General features: G+C 39.0%; 1 protein-coding gene across 1 annotated transcript; it reads left to right on the forward strand.

Moving 5' to 3' along the window:
* The first annotated feature begins 3,657 nt into the window (after positions 1–3,657).
* Positions 3,658–23,731, forward strand: eif4e2rs1 (eukaryotic translation initiation factor 4E family member 2 related sequence 1). Its single transcript, XM_069177390.1, has 7 exons — positions 3,658–3,824; positions 5,611–5,701; positions 5,815–5,949; positions 9,844–9,948; positions 11,952–12,104; positions 13,038–13,174; positions 22,468–23,731. The coding sequence occupies exons 1-7, from the start codon at positions 3,808–3,810 to the stop codon at positions 22,505–22,507; spliced, it is 678 nt and encodes a 225-aa protein (XP_069033491.1). The 5' UTR covers positions 3,658–3,807; the 3' UTR covers positions 22,508–23,731.
* The last annotated feature ends 1,073 nt before the right edge of the window (positions 23,732–24,804 follow it).

Here is a 24,804-nt window from a genome sequence, read left to right on the forward strand (position 1 = left end):
TCTATCTATCTATCTATCTATCTATCTATCTATCTATCTATCTATCTATCATCTATCTATCTATCTATCTATCTATCTATCTATCTATCTATCTATCTATCTATCTATCTATCTATCTAATTCTCATCAATTTCAGTGATTGATCTCTGATCAGGGTCTTGTTTGCTTTCATGTTCAGATTCTGATATGCGGATGTTTGAGTCACAATAAAAAAAATAGAAGTGACTAATCGCCGTGAAAAAATTAAAACAGATGTTAATCTTCACATTTAACGTCTCAGCTCAGATCTTGTTGATTAGTTTTGTGTCAGTTCAGTCGTCGCCACCTTCATAACTCTGATCTCTGACAGAAAAGTTCACGTTTTCATCAATAGATCTTATTGATCAGTAAACTTTGTACCAGCTGGAGCTCCAGGACCAGGTCTGTTTATTGGTCTGTTTATTGGTCTGTTTATTGATCTGTTTATTGGTCTGTTTATTGGTCTGTTTATTGATCTGTTTATTGGTCTGTTTATTGGTCTGTTTATTGATCTGTTTATTGATCTGTTTATTGATCTGTTTATTGATCTGTTTATTGATCTGTTTATTGGTCTGTTTATTGGTCTGTTTATTGATCTGTTTATTGATCTGTTTATTGGTCTGTTTATTGGTCTGTTTATTGATCTGTTTATTGATCTGTTTATTGGTCTGTTTATTGGTCTGTTTATTGATCTGTTTATTGATCTGTTTATTGATCTGTTTATTGGTCTGTTTATTGATCTGTTTATTGATCTGTTTATTGATCTGTTTATTGGTCTGTTTATTGATCTGTTTATTGATCTGTTTATTGGTCTGTTTATTGGTCTGTTTATTGATCTGTTTATTGATCTGTTTATTGGTCTGTTTATTGATCTGTTTATTGATCTGTTTATTGGTCTGTTTATTGGTCTGTTTATTGGTCTGTTTATTGATCTGTTTATTGATCTGTTTATTGATCTGTTTATTAGCCTGTTTATTGGTCTGTTTATTGGTCTGTTTATTGATCTGTTTATTGGTCTATTTATTGATCTGTTTATTGGCCTGTTTATTGATCTGTTTATTGGTCTATTTATTAATCTGTTCATTGGTCTGTTTATTGATCTGTTTATTGGTCTGTTTATTAATCTGTTCATTGGTCTGTTTATTGATCTGTTTATTGGTCTGTTTATTGATCTGTTTATTGGTCTATTTATTGATCTGTTTATTGGCCTGTTTATTGATCTGTTTATTGGTCTGTTTATTAATCTGTTCATTGGTCTGTTTATTGATCTGTTTATTGGTCTGTTTATTGATCTGTTTATTGGTCTGTTTATTGGTCTGTTTATTGGTCTGTTTTTTGGTCTGTTTATTGGCCTGTTTATTGATCTGTTTATTGATCTGTTTATTGGCCTGTTTATTGGTCTGTTTATTGATCTGTTTATTGGTCTGTTTATTGGTCTGTTTATTGATCTGTTTATTGATCTGTTTATTGGTCTGTTTATTGGTCTGTTTATTGATCTGTTTATTGATCTGTTTATTGGCCTGTTTATTGGTCTATTTATTGATCTGTTTATTGGCCTGTTTATTGATCTGTTTATTGGCCTGTTTATTGATCTGTTTATTGATCTGTTTATTGGTCTATTTATTAATCTGTTCATTGGTCTGTTTATTGATCTGTTTATTGATCTGTTTATTGGTCTATTTATTAATCTGTTCATTGGTCTGTTTATTGATCTGTTTATTGGTCTGTTTATTGGCCTGTTTATTGATCTGCTTATTGATCTGTTTATTGGTCTGTTTATTGATCTGTTTATTGGTCTGTTTATTGGCCTGTTTATTGATGTTTATTGATCTGTTTATTGATCTGTTTATTGACCTGTTTTTCTTGGTCTGTTTATTGATCTGTTTATTGATCTGTTTATTGATCTGTTTATTGGTCTGTTTATTGATCTGTTTATTGGTCTGTTTCTTGATCTGTTTATTGGTCTGTTTATTGGTCTGTTTATTGGTCTGTTTTTTGGTCTGTTTATTGATCTGTTTATTGGTCTGTTTATTGATCTGTTTATTGGTCTGTTTATTGGTCTGTTTATTGGTCTGTTTTTTGGTCTGTTTATTGGCCTGTTTATTGATCTGTTTATTGATCTGTTTATTGGCCTGTTTATTGGTCTGTTTATTGATCTGTTTATTGATCTGTTTATTGGCCTGTTTATTGGTCTATTTATTGATCTGTTTATTGGCCTGTTTATTGATCTGTTTATTGGCCTGTTTATTGATCTGTTTATTGATCTGTTTATTGGTCTATTTATTAATCTGTTCATTGGTCTGTTTATTGATCTGTTTATTGATCTGTTTATTGGTCTATTTATTAATCTGTTCATTGGTCTGTTTATTGGTCTGTTTATTGGTCTGTTTATTGGCCTGTTTATTGATCTGCTTATTGATCTGTTTATTGGTCTGTTTATTGATCTGTTTATTGGTCTGTTTATTGGCCTGTTTATTGATGTTTATTGATCTGTTTATTGATCTGTTTATTGACCTGTTTTTCTTGGTCTGTTTATTGATCTGTTTATTGATCTGTTTATTGATCTGTTTATTGGTCTGTTTATTGATCTGTTTATTGGTCTGTTTATTGATCTGTTTATTGGTCTGTTTATTGGTCTGTTTATTGGTCTGTTTATTGGTCTGTTTATTGGTCTGTTTATTGATCTGTTTATTGGTCTGTTTATTGGTCTGTTTATTGGTCTGTTTTTTGGTCTGTTTATTGGCCTGTTTATTGATCTGTTTATTGATCTGTTTATTGGCCTGTTTATTGGTCTGTTTATTGATCTGTTTATTGGTCTGTTTATTGGTCTGTTTATTGATCTGTTTATTGATCTGTTTATTGGTGTGTTTATTGGTCTGTTTATTGGTCTGTTTATTGATCTGTTTATTGATCTGTTTATTGGCCTGTTTATTGGTCTATTTATTGATCTGTTTATTGGCCTGTTTATTGATCTGTTTATTGGCCTGTTTATTGATCTGTTTATTGATCTGTTTATTGGTCTATTTATTAATCTGTTCATTGGTCTGTTTATTGATCTGTTTATTGATCTGTTTATTGGTCTATTTATTAATCTGTTCATTGGTCTGTTTATTGATCTGTTTATTGGTCTGTTTATTGGCCTGTTTATTGATCTGCTTATTGATCTGTTTATTGGTCTGTTTATTGATCTGTTTATTGGTCTGTTTATTGGCCTGTTTATTGATGTTTATTGATCTGTTTATTGATCTGTTTATTGACCTGTTTTTCTTGGTCTGTTTATTGATCTGTTTATTGATCTGTTTATTGATCTGTTTATTGGTCTGTTTATTGATCTGTTTATTGATCTGTTTATTGATCTGTTTATTGGTCTGTTTATTGATCTGTTTATTGATCTGTTTATTGATCTGTTTATTGATCTGTTTATTGGTCTGTTTTTTGGTCTGTTTATTGGCCTGTTTATTGGTCTGTTTATTGATCTGTTTATTAATCTGTTTATTGATCTGTAGATGAAAAAGGCTCAAAATAATTACAAATATTATAATAATAAACAGCAATTCACCGACATAGGTTTATAACAAAGGGCGAATAAAAAAATAATAACCGTCAAACGGGTCCCTTCTCACCTACCGTCCACGACTCTTGCACATGCGCAGTAACAAAATCCGGTAGCTCCCGGTGTACGCAGTAGAGTCTCATGAGTCGCAATTCGAGAAGTAAAATAGAGACAAAAATAAAGCAACAAAGGAAATAAAAGGGAGAATAAAGAGAGGGAAGTTGGACGGAAGAGACATGAACCATCTAGAGCGGTAAGACTCACATTTTACGGGTAAATAACCGGAGATCTACCGGAACACACCGAAACACTGACGGCTAACAGCTAACAGTTAGCCTCCACCGTTATTGTTGTAAACTTTATTTATAAAGTTACCGGTGAACAGTGTTTGACAAAATATAATATATTTAATTCAGTCAGATTTAATTAAGTGCAGGCAGTCTGTGATTCGGAATATTAAACAGTTTATAACGATGGAAGGAGTTTGACTCTCAAACACGAATTAAACTTTATTTATAAAACGACCGGCTAACAGTGATGGCGGTGTTCTAATATCTCCCAATATTTAAGGTTCGTGTTTGTTTTCAAGGAACTGAAATATGTACTTCATTTAATGGAAATAAAACCTGGGTGTTTCATCTGGTTTTATCCTCCTGCTCAGTAACCATATTTTTATTAATCATAATCAATAATGTTTTTAGTTATAATAGTCAATAATTATGTTTTTATTTATCATAATCAATAACCATGTTTTTATTTATCATAATCAATAATCATGTTTTTATTTATCATAATCAATAATCATGTTTTTATTTATCATAATCAATAATTGTGTTTTTATTTATCATAATCAATAGTCGTGTTTTTATTTATCATAATCAATAGTCGTGTTTTTATTTATCATAATCAATAATCGTGTTTTTATTTATCATAATCAATAATCATGTTTTTATTTATCATAATCAATAGTCGTGTTTTTATTTATCATAATCAATAGTCGTGTTTTTATTTATCATAATCAATAATCATGTTTTTATTTATCATAATCAATAGTCGTGTTTTTATTTATCATAATCAATAGTCGTGTTTTTATTTATCATAATCAATAATCATGTTTTTATTTATCATAATCAATAGTCGTGTTTTTATTTATCATAATCAATAGTCGTGTTTTTATTTATCATAATCAATAATCATGTTTTTATTTATCATAATCAATAGTCGTGTTTTTATTTATCATAATCAATAGTCGTGTTTTTATTTATCATAATCAATAATTGTGTTTTTATTTATCATAATCAATAATCATGTTTTTATTTATCATAATCAATAATTGTGTTTTTATTTATCATAATCAATAATCATGTGTGCCACATAAATATTCTGATCATTGTACACCTGAAAAAAACGTTTTCTTAAACTTTATTTAAAAAGGTTTTACTGAACAAAACAAACGTTTACGACTAGTTTTTAAAAAGATCAATCAATAAAAATTCAATAAAACAAAACAAAAAACAGGTCCTGAACCGGGTCTTCTCTGGTCCTGAACTGGGTCTCCTCTGTTCCTGAACCGGGTCTGCTCTAGTCCTGAACCGGGTCTTCTCTAGTACTTAACCGGGTCTGCTCTGGTCAGGAACTGGGTCTCCTCTGTTCCTGAACCGGGTCTCCTCTAGTCCTGAACCGGGTCTCCTCTAGTACTGAACCGGGTCTGCTCTAGTCCTGAACCGGGTCTCCTCTGTTCCTGAACCGGGTCTCCTCTAGTCCTGAACCGGGTCTCCTCTGTTCCTGAACTGGGTCTCCTCTAGTCCTGAACCGGGCCTCCTCTGGTCCTGAACCGGGTCTTCTCCGGTCTTGAACCGGGTCTCCTCTAGTCCTGAACCGGGTTTCCTCTGGTCCTGAACCGGGTCTCCTCTAGTCCTGAACCGGGTCTCCTCTGGTCCTGAACAATGTTATGATAAAATGCTGATCAATGATCAATGACATCATGTGTCAGCAAACAACCAATCAACTCACAGAAACACTTCCTGTTTTTATTCCAGGCTGAGAGACGACGAGGACCAGGAAGACACAGACAGTTGCCATGACAACGGTGATGGGCCCAACAATAACAACAACAACAACCGACGCAAGGTCAGAGGACCTGTCTGTCTGTCTGTCTACCTACCTGTCTGTGCAGACGGTGTGTCCAGGTACAGATGAACATTAACCCGTCTGTCTGTCTGTCTGTCTGTCTGTCTGTGCAGACGGTGTGTCCAGGTGCAGGTGAACATCCTCTTCAGTACAACTACACATTCTGGTACAGCAGAAGAACTCCGAGTCGTCCTGCAAGTTCTCTGAGCTACGAACAGAACATCAGACAGATCGGGACTGTAGCCTCGGTACTCACACACACACACACACACACACACACACACACACACACACACACACACACACACACACACACACACACACACACACACACACACATGGAATGAGCCCAAAATCACTGATCATCATCATCTCTCTGTCTGTCTGTCTACTTCCATCATACAACAATAACACCGTTGGTTGTCTGTTTTCTTGTTTGTTTAAATCTTTGCACTATTAGTTAGTTTTAATTTAATTTAATTATTCTATTTTATTATATTTATTGTATATACTGTGCATTTTTATATTTAATATTTTACTGTTGTTTTATTGCTTTCCTGTATTTATAAATGCTGCTGTTGTGAAAAAATGTCCCCTTGGGGATTAATAAAGTATCTATCTATCTATCTATCTGTCTGTCTGTCTATCTATCTATCTATCTATCTATCTATCTATCTATCTATCTATCTATCTATCTATCTATCTACAGTGGGTACGGAAAGTATTCAGACCCCTTTAAATTTTTCACTCTTTGTTTCATTGCAGCCGTTTGCTAAAATCAAAAAAGTTCATTTTATTTCTCAGTAATGTACACTCAGCACCCCATCTTGACAGAAAAAAACAGAAATGTAGAAATTGGTGCAAATTTATTAAAAAAGAAAAACTGAAATATCACATGGTCATACAGTTGAAACCAGAAGTTTACATACACTGTGCAAAAAGACACAACACTTTTTTTCTCACTGTCTGAAGTTAAATCAGACTAAACCTCTCCTGTTTCAGGTCCGTTAGGATTACCAACATTATTTAACTTTTAAATATATTTAAAATATATTTTAGAGAATTTTTCATTACTTTCTTCAAGGTCAAAAGTTTACATCCAGTTCCTTAGTATTTAGTAGCATTGACTTTGAACTGCATGACCTGGGTCAAACGTTTTGGGTATCCTTCCACCAGCTTCTTACAGTACTCTGATGGAATTCTGGCCCATTCCTCCGGACAGAACTGGTGGAACTGAGTCAGGTTTGTTGGCCGCCTCGCTCGCACACGCCTTTTCAGATCTGCCCACAAATTTTCGATGGGATTCAGGTCAGGGCTTTGTGATGGCCACTCCAAGACATTGACTTTGTTGTCCTCAAGCCACTTTTTAACTATTTTGGCAGTATGCTTCGGGTCATTGTCCATTTAGAAGACCCCTTTCCGCCCAAGTTGTAGCTTCCTGGCTGATGTCCTGAGATGTTGCCTTAATATTTCCAGGTAATGTTCTTTCTTCATGATGCCGTCTATTTTATGAAGAGCTCCAGTTCCTGCTGCAGCAAAGCAGCCCCACAACATGATGCTGCCACCTCCATGCTTCACAGTTGGGATGGTGTTTTCACGTCTACAAGCTTCCCCCTTTTTCCTCCAAATGTAACGGTGGTCATTATGGCCAAACAGCTCCACTTTAGTTTCATCAGACCACAGGACATGTCTCCAGAAGTTAAGGTCTTTGTCTTGGTGTCTTTTTGCAAACTGTAATCTGGCTTTTTTATGTTTCTTTAGGAGTAATGGCTTCCTTCTTGTTGAGTAGCCTTTCAGCCCATGTCGGTGCAGGACTCGTTTTACTGTGGATAATGACACTTTCTTACAAGCTTCAGCCATCATCTTCACAAGGTCTTTAGCTTTTGTTCTGGGGTTGATTTGCACATGTCGGACCAAAACACGTTCATCTCTGGGACACAGAGCCCGTCTCCTTCCTGAGCGGTGTGATGGCTGGACATTCCCATGTTTATACTTGCGTATAATTGTTTGCACAGATGAACGTGGCACCTTCAAGCATCTGGAAATTGCACCCAAGGATGAACCAGACTTGTGGAGCTCCACGATTCTCTCCCTGATTTCTTGGCTGATTTCTTTTGACTTTCCCATGATTTCAAACAAGGAAGCAGAGTGTTTGAGGTGTGGCCTTAAAATACATCCCCAGGTGTGCCTTCAATTAACTCACATGTTGTCAGTTAACCTATCAGGAGCTTCAAAAGCCATGACATCATCATCTGGGCTTGCCCACGTTGTTTAAAGACATAGTACTTTTGGTGTATGTAAACTTTTGACCTCAAAGAAAGTAATATAAAATTCTCTAAGAAATTCTCTTTCTCATTATTGTGACATTTAGCAAAAGTTAAATAATTTTGGTAATCCTAACGGACCTGAAACAGGAGAGGTTTAGTCTGATTTAACTTCAGACCGTGAGAAAAAAAGTGTTATGTGTCTTTTTGCACAGTGTGTGTAAACTTCTGGTTTCAACTGTAAGTATTCAGACCCTTTGCTCAGTATTGAGTAGAAGCACCCTTTTGAGCTCGTACAGCCATGAGTCTTCTTGGGAATGATGCAACAAGCTTTTCACACCTGGATTTGGGGATCCTCTGCCATTCTTCCTTGCAGATCCTCTCCAGTTCCGTCAGGTTGGATGGTGAACGTTGGTGGACAGCCATTTTCAGGTCTCTCCAGAGATGCTCAATTGGGTTTAGGTCAGGGCTCTGGCTGGGCCAGTCAAGAATGGTCACAGAGTTGTTCCGAAGCCACTCCTTTGTTATTTTAGCTGTGTGCTTCGGGTCATTGTCTTGTTGGAAGGTGAACCTTCGGCCCAGTCTGAGGTCCAGAGCACTCTAGAAGAGGTTTTCTTCCAGGATATCTCTGTACTCAGCCGCATTCATCTTTCCTTCAATTGCAACCGGTCGTCCTGTCCCTGCAGCTGAAAAACACCCCCATAGCATGATGCTGCCACCACCATGTTTCACTGTTGGGATTGTATTGGGCAGGTGATGAGCAGTGCCTGGTTTTCTCCACACATATCGCTGAGAATTAACGCCAAAAAGTTCAATCTTGGTCTCATCAGACCAGAGAATCTTATTTCTCATAGTCTGGGAGTCCTTCATGTGTTTTTTTGCAAACTCTATGCGGGCTTTCATATGTCTTGCACTGAGGAGAGGCTTCCGTCGGGCCACTCTGCCATAAAGCCCCGACTGGTGGAGGGCTGCAGTGATAGTTGACTTTGTGGAACTTTCTCCCATCTCCCTACTGCATCTCTGGAGCTCAGCCACAGTGATCTTTGGGTTCTTCTTTACCTCTCTCACCAAGGCTCTTCTCCCACGATTGCTCAGTTTGGCTGGACGGCCAGGTCTAGGAAGAGTTCTGGTCGTCCCAAACTTCTTCCATTTAAGGATTATGGAGGCCACAGTGCTCTTAGGAACCTTGAGTGCTGCAGAAATGATTTTGTAACCTTGGCCAGATCTGTGCCTTGCCACAATTCTGTCTCTGAGCTCCTTGGACAGTTCCTTCGACCTCATGATTCTCATTTGCTCTGACATGCACTGTGAGCTGTAAGGTCTTATATAGACAGCTGTGTGCCTTTCCTAATCAAGTCCAATCAGTTTAATTAAACACAGCTGGACTCCAATGAAGGAGTAGAACCATCTCAAGGAGGATCAGAAGAAATGGACAGCATGTGAGTTAAATGAGTGTCACAGCAAAGGGTCTGAATACTTATGACCATGTGATATTTCAGTTTTTCTTTTTTAATAAATTTGCACCAATTTCTACATTTCTGTTTTTTTCTGTCAAGATGGGGTGCTGAGTGTACATTAATGAGAAATAAAATGAACTTTTTTGATTTTAGCAAATGGCTGCAATGAAACAAAGAGTGAAAAATTTAAAGGGGTCTGAATACTTTCCGTACCCACTGTATATATGTATCTATCTATCTATCTATCTATCTATCTATCTATCTATCTATCTATCTATCTACCTATCTACCTATCTACCTATCTACCTATCGACCTACCTGTCTGTGCAGATGGTGTGTACAGGTACAGGTGAACATTAATCTGTCTGTCTGTCTGTCTGTCTGTCTGTCTGTCTGTCCGTCCATCCGTCCGTCCATCCAGGTGGAGCAGTTCTGGAAGTTTTACAGTCACCTGATCAGACCAGGTGATCTCAGTGGACACAGTGACTTCCACCTGTTCAAGGAGGGAATCAAACCCATGTGGGAGGTAAAAGTCCTTTTACCGGAGTACTGCTGTAGTACTAGTACTGGAGTACTTATGTAGTACTAGTACTTGAGTACTACTATAATAATACTACAGTCCTGTTACCAGAGTACTGCTGTATTTCTAGTACTGGAGTACTGCTTTAGTACTAGTACTGGAGTACTACTGTAGTAATACTACAGTCCTGTTTCTGGAGTACTGCTGTAGTATTAGTACTGGTGTACCTGTGTGTGTACTTGTGTGTACAGGCTCAGAGGTGGGCGGGGCATCTGTTAACAGAACCAGGCTCAGAGGTGGGCGGAGCATCTGTTAACAGAACCGGGCTCAGAGGTGGGCCGAGCATCTGTTAACAGAACCAGGCTCAGAGGTGGGCGGAGCATCTGTTAACAGAACCGGGCTCAGAGGTGGGCGGAGCATCTGCCTCCACCGGTTGGGGTGAGAGGGGAGCAGACAGAGAAAAGGACAGCATAGAGATAGAGAAGAACTGTTGGTAGAGATGACAAGTACAGAGCAGAGACATGCAGCTCCATGACGGGACATCTGGAAAAGAAAGAACAGAAACTACACGAGTGAAGGAACTGAATGGAGACAACAGATAATAAGAAGAAACTATGGGAGAGAAAAGAAGTTAATGAGATGTGATGGTGAGATATGATTTATAGAGAGTGAAAGAGTGAGAGGAAAGAAGCCCAGTGCATCATGGGAGATCCCCCAGCAGCCTCGGCCTATAACAGCAGAACTGCAGGATGGTTCAGGTTCACCTGAGCAGCTCAACTATAAACTTTGTCAAAAAGGAAAGTTTTGAGTCGACCCTTAAAGCTCGAGAGGGTTTCTGCTCCAGAACACAAACTGGGAGCCTGAAAACTGAAACTCTGATTTACATCCTGCTGGTGGAAACTCTGGGAACCACAAGTAGGCTGAAAGAGAAGATCTCTGTCAGGATGATGTGGTTCTATAAGATCTGTCAGGATGATGTGGTGCTGGACTCCAAGGTTCCTCCCAGTTTTGCTGGAGGCCAAGACAACGTCATCTAGAGTAACTAAGTGATTACAGAAAGAGTTTCTGAGGTGTTTAGGACCAAGTACAAGAACTTCTGTTTTGTCTGAATTTAGAAGCAGGAAGTTTTTGGTCATGCAGGCCTTTATGTCTTTTAGACAGGCTTCAAGTTTTACTAACTGATTAGTTTTATCTGGTTTTATAGAAAGATATAGCTGAGTGTCATCTGCATAACAATGGAAGTTGATGCAGTGCTTCCTGATGACATCTCCTAATGGAAGCATGTACAAAGTAAAAAGTATTGGGCCTAACACTGAGCCTTGTGGAACTCCATAACTAACTCTTGTTTGTCTGGAAGATTCATTGTTGACATGGACAAACTGGAATCTATCTGATAAGTAGGACTTGAACCAGTCTAATGCAGTTCCTTTAATCCTCGTAACGTCTTCTAATCTCTGTAATAAGATCGTATGATCAATCGTATCAAAAGCAGCACTGAGGTCCAGAAGAACAAGTACAGAGACGAGTCCATTATCTGAGGCTAATAAAAGGTCGTTAATAACTTTCACCAGAGCTGTTTCTGTGCTATGATGAACTCTAAAGACTGAAAATCTTCAAACAGATCATTCCTTTGTAAATGATCACAAAGTTGATTTGAAACAACTTTTTCAAGGATTTTAGAAATAAACGTCAGGTTGTAAATTGGTCTGTAGTTTCCTAAAACAGCTGATCAAGAGTCGTCTTTTTAAGTAAAGGTTTAATGACAGCCATGATTATGTAATGATAGTGGATGTCTTCTTCTATGATGTGTGTACCTGTGTGTTCCTGTCCAATGAGTGTTTGTTGGAACTTTGTGCGACTCATTTATAATCCTGATACAATGTCTCTGTTGTTTCATTGTTGATGTCTATCTGGTGCTCGTGATGATGTCATTGGGATGTCATCTTGTCTGTCCTGTCATCTCTGTCTCACCTGTCTGTCTTTGTTTGTCTGTCCCGTGTCCCTCCCAGGACGAGTCCAACCGCAGTGGGGGGAAGTGGATCATCCGTCTCCGTAAAGGTCTGGCTAGCAGATTCTGGGAGAATATCATCCTCGCCATGTTGGGAGAGCAGTTCATGGTGGGAGAGGAGATCTGTGGAGCCGTGGTGTCCATCCGCTTCCAGGTACTGTAGTAATGCTCTCGTACTACTGCAGTACTGTAGTGCTACTGTAGTGTTGCTACAGGACTGTACAACTGTAGTACTACTGCAGGACTCTAGTACTGCTACAGTACTTGTACATCGGTACTGTGTTGACATACTGTGATCAGTCTAACTTCAGGTTCTATTGAAGAACGTTTATTATCAGTGTGACAGTAATCAGTGCCGAGTCATTTCTGACTTGATGACGTGTTTCCATTGTGACTAGTTGACTTGTTTCCATTGACTTGTTGACTTGTTTCCATTGTGACTTGTTGACGTGTTTCCATTGTGACTTGTTGACGTGTTTCCATTGTGACTTGTTTCCATTGTGACTTGTTGATGTGTTTCCATTGTGACTTGTTGACTTGTTGACGTGTTTCCATTGTGACTTGTTGACTTGTTTCCATTGTGACTTGTTGACTTGTTTCCATTTTAACTTGTTGACTTGTTTACATTCTGACTTGTTGACTTGTTTCCATTGTGACTTGTTGACTTGTTTCCATTGTGACTTGTTGACGTGTTTCCATTGTGACTTGTTGACTTGTTTCCATTGTGACTTGTTGACGTGTTTCCATTGTGACTTGTTGACTTGTTTCCATTGTGACTTGTTTCCATTGTGACTTGTTGACGTGTTTCCATTCTGACTTGTTGACGTGTTTCCATTGTGACTTGTTGACTTGTTTCCATTGTGACTTGTTGACGTGTTTCCATTGTGACTTGTTGACGTGTTTCCATTCTGACTTGTTGACGTGTTTCCATTGTGACTTGTTGACTTGTTTGGTTTTTATTAAAACTTGTCAGAAAACTCATTATATGTAATGAATTTAATTACCTTGAATGAATACAACTAGTTATACTACACATTAGTATTTTAACTAGTACTCTGGGACCGCCCCGACTCTGTCTGTCTGTCAGGAGGACATCTTGTCCATCTGGAACAGGACATCCAACGATCACACAACAACGTCCAGAATCAGAGACACTTTGAGACGAGTCCTGAACCTTCCAGCCAACACCATCATGGAGTACAAGACCCACAACGACAGCCTCAGGTACTGCTGTTAGTACTGCTGTTAGTACTGCTGTTATTATTACTTAGTACTGCTGTTAGTACCGGTGTTAGTACCGCTGTTAGTACTGCTGTTATTATTACTTAGTACCGCTGTTAGTACTGCTGTTAGTACCGCCATTAGTACCGGTGTTAGTACCGCTGTCAGTACTGCTGTTAGTACTGCTGTTATTATTACTCAGTACTGCTGTTATTATTACTGTTAGTACTGCTGTTAGTTCTGCTGTAGTACTGCTGTCAGTACTGCTGTTAGTACTGCTAGTACTGCTAGTACTGCTGTTAGTACCGCTGTTAGTATTGCTGTTAGTACTGTTGTTAGTACTGTTGTTAGTACTGCTGTTATTATTAGTGCTGTTAGTACTGTTGTTAGTACTGCTGTTATTATTAGTGCTGTTAGTACCAGTTATTGATCCGAGAGGTATTGATCAGAGTTATTGATCAGTTAGTTATTGATCAGAGTTATTGATCAGTTAGTTATTGATCAGAGGTATTGATCAGTGAGTTATTGATCAGAGCTGTTAGTATTGCTGTTAGTACTGTTAGTACTGCTGTTACTACTGCCATTAGTACCGGTGCTAGTACCGCTGTTAGTACCGCTGTTATTACTGTTAGTACTGCTGTTAGTACTGCTAGTACTGCTAGTACTGCTGTTAGTACCGCTGTTAGTATTGCTGTTAGTACTGTTGTTAGTACTGTTGTTAGTACTGCTGTTATTATTAGTGCTGTTAGTACTGTTGTTAGTACTGCTGTTATTATTAGTGCTGTTAGTACCAGTTATTGATCCGAGAGGTATTGATCAGAGGTATTAATCAGTTATTGATCAGTGAGTTATTGATCAGAGGTATTGTTCAGTTAGTTATTGATCAGAGGTATTGATCAGTGAGTTATTGATCAGAGCTGTTAGTAGTACTGTTAGTACCGGTGTTAGTACCGGTGTTAGTATTACTTAGTACCGCTGTTAGTGCTGCTGTTAGTACTGCTGTTAGTACCGCTGTTAGTACCGCTGTTAGTACTGCTGTTATTATTACTTATTACTGCTGTTAGTACTGCTGTTATTATTACTGTTAGTACTGCTGTTAGTTCCGCTGTAGTACTGCTGTTAGTACTGCTGTTAGTACTGCTAGTACTGCTAGTACTGCTGTTAGTACCGCTGTAGTATTGCTGTTAGTACCGCTGTAGTACTGCTGTTAGTACTGTTGGTACTGTTGTTAGTACTGCTGTTATTATTACTTCTGTTAGTACCAGTTATTGATCCGAGAGGTATTGATCAGAGGTATTAATCAGTTATTGATCAGTGAGTTATTGATCAGAGGTATTGATCAGTGAGTTATTGATCAGTTAGTTATTGATCAGAGGTATTGGTCAGAGGGTTATTGATCAGAAGGTTATTGATGGGTTAGTTATTGATCAGAGGTATTGTTCAGTTAGTTATTGATCAGAGTTATTGTTCAGAGGTATTGATCAGTGAGTTATTGATCAGAGCTGTTAGTATTGCTGTTAGTGCTGTTAGTACTGCTGTTAGTACTGTTAGTACTGCTGTTAGTACCGCTGTTAGTACTGCTGTTCGTACTGCTGTTAGTACTGCTGTAGTACTGCTGTTAGTACTGTTAGTACTGCTGTTAGTACTGCTGTTATTATTAGTTAGTACTGCTGTTAGTACCAGTTATTGGTCCGAGAGGTATTGATCAGTGAGTTATTGATCAAAGCTGTTAGTATTGCTGTTAGTACTGTTCGTACTGCTGTTCGTACTGTTAGTACTGCTGTTAGTACTGCTGTTAGTACCGCTGTAGTACTGCTGTTAGTACCGCTGTAGTAGTGCTGTTAGTACCGCTGTTAGTACTGCTGTTAGTACTGCTGTTAGTACTGCTGTTAGTACTGTTAGTACCGCTGTAGTACTGCTGTTAATACCGCTGTAGTACTGCTGTTAGTGATGTTAGTACTGTTAGTACTGCTGTTAGTTCCGCTGTAGTACTGCTGTTATTATTACTTCTGTTAGTACCAGTTATTGATCCGAGAGATATTGATCAGAGGTATTAATCAGTTATTGATCAGTTAGTTATTGATCAGAGGTATTGATCAGTTAGTTATTGATCAGTTAGTTATTGATCAGAGGTATTGGTCAGAGGGTTATTGATCAGAAGGTTATTGATGGGTTAGTTATTGATCAGAGGTATTGTTCAGTTAGTTATTGATCAGAGTTATTGATCAGAGGTATTGATCAGTGAGTTATTGATCAGAGCTGTTAGTATTGCTGTTAGTACTGCTAGTACTGCTAGTACTGCTGTTAGTACCGCTGTAGTATTGCTGTTAGTACCGCTGTAGTATTGCTGTTAGTACCGCTGTAGTACTGCTGTTAGTACTGTTGGTACTGTTGTTAGTACTGTTGTTAGTACTGCTGTTATTATTACTTCTGTTAGTACCAGTTATTGATCTGAGAGGTATTGATCAGACGTATTAATCAGTTATTGATCAGTTAGTTATTGATCAGTGAGTTATTGATCAGAGGTATTGATCAGTGAGTTATTGATCAGTTAGGTATTGATCAGAGGTATTGATCAGTGAGTTATTGATCAGAGGTATTGATCAGTGAGTTATTGATCAGTTAGGTATTGATCAGAGGTATTGATCAGTGAGTTATTGATCAGTTAGGTATTGATCAGAGGTATTGATCAGTGAGTTATTGATCAGAGGTATTGATCAGTGAGTTATTGATCAGTTAGTTATTGATCAGAGGTATTGATCAGTGAGTTATTGATCAGTTAGGTATTGATCAGAGGTATTGATCAGTGAGTTATTGATCAGAGCTGTTAGTATTGCTGTTAGTACTGTTAGTACCGCCATTAGTACTGGTGTTGGTACCAGTGTTAGTACCGCTGTTAGTACTGCTGTTAGTACTGCTGTTATTATTACTTAGTACCGCTGTTAGTACTGCTGTTAGTACTGCTGTTAGTACCGCCATTAGTACCGGTGTTAGTACCGCTGTTAGTACTGCTGTTATTATTACTTAGTACTGCTGTTAGTACTGCTGTTATTATTACTTCTGTTAGTACCAGTTATTGATCCGAGAGGTATTGATCAGAGGTATTAATCAGTTATTGATCAGTGAGTTATTGATCAGAGGTATTGATCAGTGAGTTATTGATCAGTGAGTTATTGATCAGTTAGTTATTGATCAGAGGTATTGGTCAGAGGGTTATTGATCAGAAGGTTATTGATGGGTTAGTTATTGATCAGAGGTATTGTTCAGTTAGTTATTGATCAGAGTTATTGATCAGAGGTATTGATCAGTGAGTTATTGATCAGAGCTGTTGGTATTGCTATTAGTACTGTTAGTACTGCTGTTAGTACCGCTGTTTGTACTGCTGTTAGTACCGCTGTAGTACTGCTGTTAGTACTGTTAGTACTGCTGTTAGTACTGCTGTTATTATTGGTTAGTACTGCTGTTAGTACCAGTTATTGGTCCGAGAGGTATTGATCAGTGAGTTATTGATCACAGCTGTTAGTATTGCTGTTAGTACTGTTCGTACTGCTGTTCGTACTGTTTGTACTGCTGTTAGTACTGCTGTTAGTACCGCTGTAGTACTGCTGTTAGTACCGCTGTAGTAGTGCTGCTAGTACCGCTGTTAGTACTGCTGTTAGTACTGTTAGTACCGCTGTAGTACTGCTGTTAATACCGCTGTAGTACTGCTGTTAGTGATGTTATTACTGTTAGTACTGCTGTTAGTTCCGCTGTAGTACTGCTGTTATTATTACTTCTGTTAGTACCAGTTATTGATCCGAGAGGTATTGATCAGAGGTATTAATCAGTTATTGATCAGTTAGTTATTGATCAGAGGTATTGATCAGTGAGTTATTGATCAGAGGTATTGATCAGTGAGTTATTGATCAGTGAGTTATTGATCAGTTAGTTATTGATCAGAGGTATTGGTCAGAGGGTTATTGATCAGAAGGTTATTGATGGGTTAGTTATTGATCAGAGGTGTTGTTCAGTTAGTTATTGATCAGAGTTATTGATCAGAGGTATTGATCAGTGAGTTATTGATCAGTGAGTTATTGATCAGAAGGTTATTGATCAGTTAGGTATTGATCAGAGGTATTGATCAGTGAGTTATTGATCAGAGCTGTTAGTATTGCTGTTAGTACTGCTGTTAGTACCGCTGTTAGTACTGCTGTTAGTACTGCTGTTAGTACCGCTGTAGTACTGCTGTTAGTACTGTTAGTACTGCTGTTAGTACTGCTGTTATTATTAGTTAGTACTGCTGTTAGTACCAGTTATTGGTCCGAGAGGTATTGATCAGAGGTATTAATCAGTGAGTTATTGATCACAGCTGTTAGTATTGCTGTTAATACTGTTCGTACTGCTGTTCGTACTGTTAGTACTGCTGTTAGTACTGCTGTTAGTACTGCTGTAGTACTGCTGTTAGTACCGCTGTAGTACTGCTGTTAGTACCGCTGTTAGTACTGCTGTTAGTACCGCTGTTAGTACCGCTGTTAGTCCTGCTGTTAGTACTGCTGTTAGTACTGCTGTTAGTACTGTTAGTACCGCTGTAGTACTGCTGTTAATACCGCTGTAGTACTGCTGTTAGTGATGTTAGTACTGTTAGTACTGCTGTTAGTTCCGCTGTAGTACTGCTGTTAGTACCGCTGTTAGTACTGCTGTTAGTACTGCTGTTAGTACTGTTCGTACTGCTGTTAGTACTGTTAGTACTGCTGTTAGTACTGTTAGTACTGCTGTTATTATTAGTTAGTACTGCTGTTAGTACTAGTTATTGATCCGAGAGGTATTGATCAGAGGTATTAATCAGAGGTATTAGGTTAGGTTAGATTAGGTAGTTACTTTATTAATCCACAGGGGGAAATTTAGCATACAAGAAAGCAATAAAATAATAAAAAGCAATAAAATAACATTAAAAAATATTAAATATAAAATGCACAATATATACAGTACAGTATATATGTATATTTTATATACAAACAACCAATAAACACAGACAACAGTGTTATTGTTGTGTGATGGATTTTGCCAGAGGTGAGTTATTGTACAGTCTTATTGCAGTGGACAGGAATGATCTCCTGTATCAGGAATGATCTCCTGTATCTGGAATGATCTCCTGTATCTGGAATGATCTCCTGCATCAGGAATGATCTCCTGTATCTGGAATGATCTCCTGATCTCCTGTATCTGGAATGATCTCCTGGATCAGGAATGATCTCCTGTATCAGGAATGATCTCCTGGATCTGGAATGATCTCCTGTATCAGGAATGATCTCCTGGATCTGGAATGATCTCCTGGATCAGGAATGATCTCCTGTATCTGGAATGATCTCCTGTATCAGGAATGATCTCCTGATCTCCTGTATCTGGAATGATCTCCTGGATCAGGAATGATCTCCTGTATCTGGAATGATCTCCTGGATCTGGAATGATCTCCTGGATCAGGAATGATCTCATGTATCTGGAATGATCTCCTGTATCTGGAATGATCTCCTGTATTAGGAATGATCTCCTGTATCTGGAATGATCTCCTGCATCTGGAATGATCTCCTGGATCAGGAATGATCTCCTGTATTAGGAATGATCTCCTGGATCAGGAATGATCTCCTGATCTCCTGTATCTGGAATTATCTCCTGTATCTGGAATGATCTCCTGCATCTGGAATGATCTCCTGATCTCCTGTATCTGGAATGATCTCCTGTATCTGGAATGATCTCCTGCGTCTGGAATGATCTCCTGTATCAGGAATGATCTCCTGATCTCCTGTATCAGGAATGATCTCGTGGATGAGGAATGATCTCATGTATCTGGAATGATCTCCTGTATCAGGAATGATCTCCTGCATCTGGAATGATCTCCTGATCTCCTGTATCTGGAATGATCTCCTGTATCTGGAATGATCTCCTGTATCTGGAATGATCTCCTGTATCAGGAATGATCTCCTGTATCAGGAATGATCTCCTGTATCTGGAATGATCTCCTGCATCTGGAATGATCTCCTGTATCAGGAATGATCTCCTGATCTCCTGTATCAGGAATGATCTCGTGGATGAGGAATGATCTCATGTATCTGGAATGATCTCCTGTATCAGGAATGATCTCCTGCATCTGGAATGATCTCCTGATCTCCTGTATCTGGAATGATCTCCTGTATCTGGAATGATCTCCTGTATCTGGAATGATCTCCTGTATCAGGAATGATCTCCTGTATCAGGAATGATCTCCTGTATCTGGAATGATCTCCTGTATCAGGAATGATCTCCTCTATCAGGAATGATCTCCTGTATCTGGAATGATCTCCTGTATCAGGAATGATCTCCTGTATCAGGAATGATCTCCTGTATCTGGAATGATCTCCTGTATCAGGAATGATCTCCTGTATCTGGAATGATCTCCTGTATCAGGAATGATCTCCTGTATCTGGAATGATCTCCTGTATCAGGAATGATCTCCTGTATCTGGAATGATCTCTTGTATCTGGAATGATCTCCTGTATCAGGAATGATCTCCTGTATCTGGAATGATCTCTTGTATCAGGAATGATCTCCTGTATCAGGAATGATCTCCTGTATCAGGAATGATCTCTTGTATCAGGAATGATCTCCTGTATCAGGAATGATCTCCTGTATCAGGAATGATCTCCTGTATCTGGAATGATCTCCTGTATCTGGAATGATCTCCTGTATCTGGAATGATCTCCTGTATCAGGAATGATCTCCTGTATCTGGAATGATCTCCTGTATCTGGAATGATCTCCTGTATCAGGAATGATCTCCTGTATCTGGAATGATCTCCTGTATCTGGAATGATCTCCTGTATCTGGAATGATCTCCTGTATCAGGAATGATCTCCTGTATCTGGAATGATCTCCTGTATCAGGAATGATCTCCTGTATCAGGAATGATCTCCTGTATCAGGAATGATCTCCTGTATCTGGAATGATCTCCTGTATCTGGAATGATCTCCTGTATCAGGAATGATCTCCTGTATCTGGAATGATCTCCTGTATCTGGAATGATCTCCTGTATCTGGAATGATCTCCTGTATCTGGAATGATCTCCTGTATCTGGAATGATCTCCTGTATCAGGAATGATCTCCTGTATCTGGAATGATCTCCTGTATCAGGAATGATCTCCTGTATCTGTCCTTGTGACAGCAGCTGGAGGAGTCTTTTGGAGAACGTCCTCCTCTGTCCCTGCAGCAGGTGGAGAGGGTGGACAGGATTATCCAATATGGACAATAGTTTGAGTATTGATCAGAGTTATTGATCAGAGTTATTGATCAGAGGTATTGGTCATTCAGGTATTGGTCAGAGTTATTGATCAGAAGGTTATTGATCAGGGAGTTATTGATCAGAGGTATTCATCAGTGAGTTATTGATCTGAGGTGTTGATCAGAGGTATTGGTCAGTTATTGATTAGAGGTATTGATCAGGGCTATTGATCCGAGGTATTGATCCGAGGTATTGATAAGTTATTGATGAGTGAGTTATTGATCAGAGGTATTGATCAGTTATTGATCAGTGCGTTATTGATCAGAGGTATTGATCAGTTATTGATTAGAGGTATTGATCAGTGAGGTATTGATCAGGGCTATTGATCAGAGGTATTGATCAGTTATTGATGAGTGAGTTATTGATCAGAGGTATTGGTCAGATGTATTGATCGGTGAGGTGTTGATCAGTGAGTTATTGATCAGTTATTTTTCAGATGTATTTGTCATTGAGGTATTGATCAGTGGTATTTATCAGGTTATTGATCAGAGGAATTGATCTGACTTATTAATCAGAGGTACTGGTCAGTGAGTTATTGGTCAGAGGTATTGGTCAGCGGTATTGATCGGTGAGGTGTTGATCAGTTAGGTGCTGATCAGTGAGTTATTGATCAGTGAGTTATTGATCAGAGGTATTGGTCAGTGAGGTATTGATCAGAGGTTTTGTTCAGTGAGGTATTGATCAGAGAGTTATTAATCAGTTATTGATCAGAGGTATTAGTCAGTGGTATTGATCAGTGAGGTGTTGATCAGTGAGTTATTGATCAAAGTTATTGATTAGAGGTATTGATCTGTGAGTTAATGATCAGAGGTATTGACCAGAGGTATTGGTCAGATGTATTGATCAGTGAGGTATTGATAAGTTATTTTTCAGAGGTATTTGTCATTGAGGTATTGATCAGTAAGTTATTGATCAGTGAGTCATTGATTAGTTATTGATCATTGAGTTATTGATCTGAGGTATTGATCGGTGAGGTGTTGATCAGTGAGTTATTGGTCAGAGGTATTTGTCAGTGAGGTTTTGATCAGTGAGTAATTGATCAGAGTTATTGATCAGTGGTATTGGTCAGTGAGGTAATGATCAGAGATTTATTGATCAGTGAGGTATTGATCAAAGTTATTTATCAGAGGTTTTGATCAGTGAGTTATTGATCAGAGGTTTTGGTCAGTGAGGTATTGATCAGAGGTTTTGTTCAGTGAGGTATTGATCAGAGAGTTATTAATCAGTTATTGATCAGAGGTATTAGTCAGTGGTATTGATCAGTGAGGTGTTGATCAGTGAGTTATTGATCAAAGTTATTGATTAGAGGTATTGATCTGTGAGTTAATGATCAGAGGTATTGACCAGAGGTATTGGTCAGATGTATTGATCAGTGAGGTATTGATAAGTTATTTTTCAGAGGTATTTGTCATTGAGGTATTGATCAGTAAGTTATTGATCAGTGAGTCATTGATTAGTTATTGATCATTGAGTTATTGATCTGAGGTATTGATCGGTGAGGTGTTGATCAGTGAGTTATTGATCAGAGGTATTTGTCAGTGAGGTTTTGATCAGTGAGTAATTGATCAGAGTTATTGATCAGTGGTATTGGTCAGTGAGGTAATGATCAGAGATTTATTGATCAGTGAGGTATTGATCAAAGTTATTTATCAGAGGTTTTGATCAGTGAGTTATTGATCAGAGGTTTTGATCAGTGAGTAATTGATCAGAGGTATTGATCGGTGAGGTGTTGATACGAGGTTTTGATCAGTGAGTTATTGATCAGAGGTATTGGTCAACCTACGTTTGACTGTCTGTCCACCCATCAGCTGTGGAGACTTTCAGTGTGTCTTTGTTTCTAAACATCAGGTCTTTGAATCAGCTCACTCCCTGTTGTGAATCATTCAGTCTCACGTGAGAAATTTCAGAACCTCCTTGAGTCACAGAGAACATTGAGTCACATTAGCAGTCCAGAGAAAACGGGAGGAGTTACACGTCTTCACTCACGTCTCTGTCTTCTGTTTCAGGGACAACTCCAGCTTCAGGAACACCAAGATCTCTCTCTGAGGGTCAGCTGACCGCCCGCCGGCAGATCAGGAACCACTGCTGTCTCACTCTGCTCTCTCATTGGCCGATTGTGTGTGTATGTATGTGTATGTGTATATGTATATGTGTGTGCGTGTGTGTGCGTGTGTGTGTTGTAGACCAATAAACTGACTGAACTGGACTGTAGGTGTTTTATTTATTCATCAGTCATTGATTGATCAGTAAGTTACTGATCAGTGAGTTATTGATCAATGATTCATTAGGGATTTATTGATCAGTGATTGCATAAGAACACTGGACTATAAAAACCTACTGGAGACTGAAATCCACCTGTGAAGTTTGAACTTGACAGACGACAGGAAGTGCTTCATTGGAAGCCTTTGAAATACCTGGCGCTCCCTGCTGGAGACCACAGGTATTGAATGGGAGCTGCTGTCGAGCCAGGCACTTCTCTTTAGACTTTAGTGGAGCAGTTTGACCCAGCTGGCACTGCTGTCACCTGTCACAGCGTACAAAGCCGTTCTAGGCCATTCCAGGCAGGCCAGAGCAGGTCTAATCCTGCCTCTATTCTTGGCTGTGGACCAGCTGGGAGCTGTGATCGCTGAGGATGGACCTAATCCAGATCAGGATTAACAGATCAGCCTGGACCACCGCAGCACCGACGACCTCAAACTCCATCCAACATGGAGCTGCTTTATGATGACCAAGTCCGCACGTGACCTCTGACCCAGTGACATCATGAACAAACCCATCAGCACCATTATGGGCCGTCAACCTTCCAACTATCAGAATACATGCCGAGCTACACTTGGACCAGAACCGGCCCAAACCAGTCTACTGTGACCTGACTGATCTGTGTTCCCGGGGCAACGGCTATTGAAAACATCCACCAGAGGAGACCACAATTAATATTTTGCATGTTTTTACATGAAGTTTGGTTCACAGTTGATGTTCCACTTTGAACTCAACTCTCTGTGATGTCACTGAATATGGCTGACGAGGACATCATGAGATCGAGGCGGCTGCTGGCCTCAAGGCATGAGGGGAAACGCCTGCTCTCAGCTGATTATTCATTAATATCTGTGAACAGAATAATAAGATCAGTTACTGTCTGAGGATAAATATTCAGATTATTTTATTGTTGTTCATCATTGAATTCAGCTGTCAATCAATGTTTGGAAGGTATTTCTGTATTTCAGCTGATTCTCTACAAACTGAATAAAGGAGGTTTAACCAGCTCTTTAACAGGCTTCTCTTCATCTTTACCTCTTCATCAATTTCATTTTGGGCGGCACGGTGGTGCAGTGGTTAGCATTGTCGCCTCACAGCAAAAAGGTTCCGGGTTCAAATCCGGTCCTGGGCCTTTCTCTGCGGAGTTTGCATGTTCTCCCTGTGCTTGCGTGGGTTCTCTCCGGGTTCTCCGGCTTCCTCCCATCATCCAAAAACATGCACCTCAGGTCAGGTTACCTGGCGCTGCGCGAGTGGCAGCCTGTTGCAGCAGCTCCCCCCTGAGAGCCGCCCTGCTGTAGGGAAGACATTTCCCCTCGGGGATTAATAAAGTGTATAAAATCTAAATCTAAAAAAATCTAAAAAATTGAACACAGGCTGAACTAATCGATCAGTCTAATAACGTGATTAAATCAGGATCAGCTCCAACAGGAAGTGAGTGTTTCTGTGATTTCCTGTTTGTCTCTGTGGTCCAGGTGAGGTACAGTTCATTAAACGAGCTCACGTGTCCAATCAGGTGAATGTGAATCACCTGCTGCTCCTCACCTGGCAGTCGCTGCAAAGGAGAAGCTGCAGAAACAAATTAAAACTTGGCCTGGTGTTCTGATCCAGTCTGATGGTCCTGACCATAAACTGTGACATCTGAGGGATCTGATGATGTCACCATCAGGAAACTACACTTTAAAGGAGAAAAAAAAGTCTCAAAAAGATTGAACAGGTAAGAAGCTAAACCCTCCAGACACACACCCCCACACACAGAGACAGGAAGTCATCCTCTCATTACAGTTCTAAACTGAAGCCAAAGTTCCTCCAAACGAGATTACTTTAAAGCCTCTCGCTCCCTCATGCGACCTGACATCAGCACTTTCTGCTGCTTGCTGTCGCTTCGTCGTCTCAGGATTTTCTGTCGAATGAAGCTGAAGGTTTTTCTCTGGACAGATGAAGCTCTGAGAAACAGGTAAAAGCTTTTATTCATGGGTTGGAGGGTAAAATGAAGTTCTTGTGATGTCAGACAGTAAATCCTGCGGCAAGCTGACTACATGTTTCTGAGGAAGGTGAATTCACACTGAATCTGATCTTTGATTAAATCT

This window comes from Embiotoca jacksoni, unplaced genomic scaffold (genome assembly GCF_022577435.1).
Source record: "Embiotoca jacksoni isolate LCO1_2020_lvr unplaced genomic scaffold, fEmbJac1.0.p SCAF_107, whole genome shotgun sequence".
NCBI lineage: Eukaryota > Metazoa > Chordata > Actinopteri > Embiotocidae > Embiotoca > Embiotoca jacksoni.

Excerpts from the sequence above, each read along its gene's own strand:
- eif4e2rs1 (XM_069177390.1), top strand. Across the intron at positions 5,702-5,814 it reads ACAACAACAACCGACGCAAG|ACGGTGTGTCCAGGTGCAGG; the intron begins GTCAGAGGACCT and ends CTGTCTGTGCAG. Across the intron at positions 9,949-11,951 it reads GAATCAAACCCATGTGGGAG|GACGAGTCCAACCGCAGTGG; the intron begins GTAAAAGTCCTT and ends TGTCCCTCCCAG.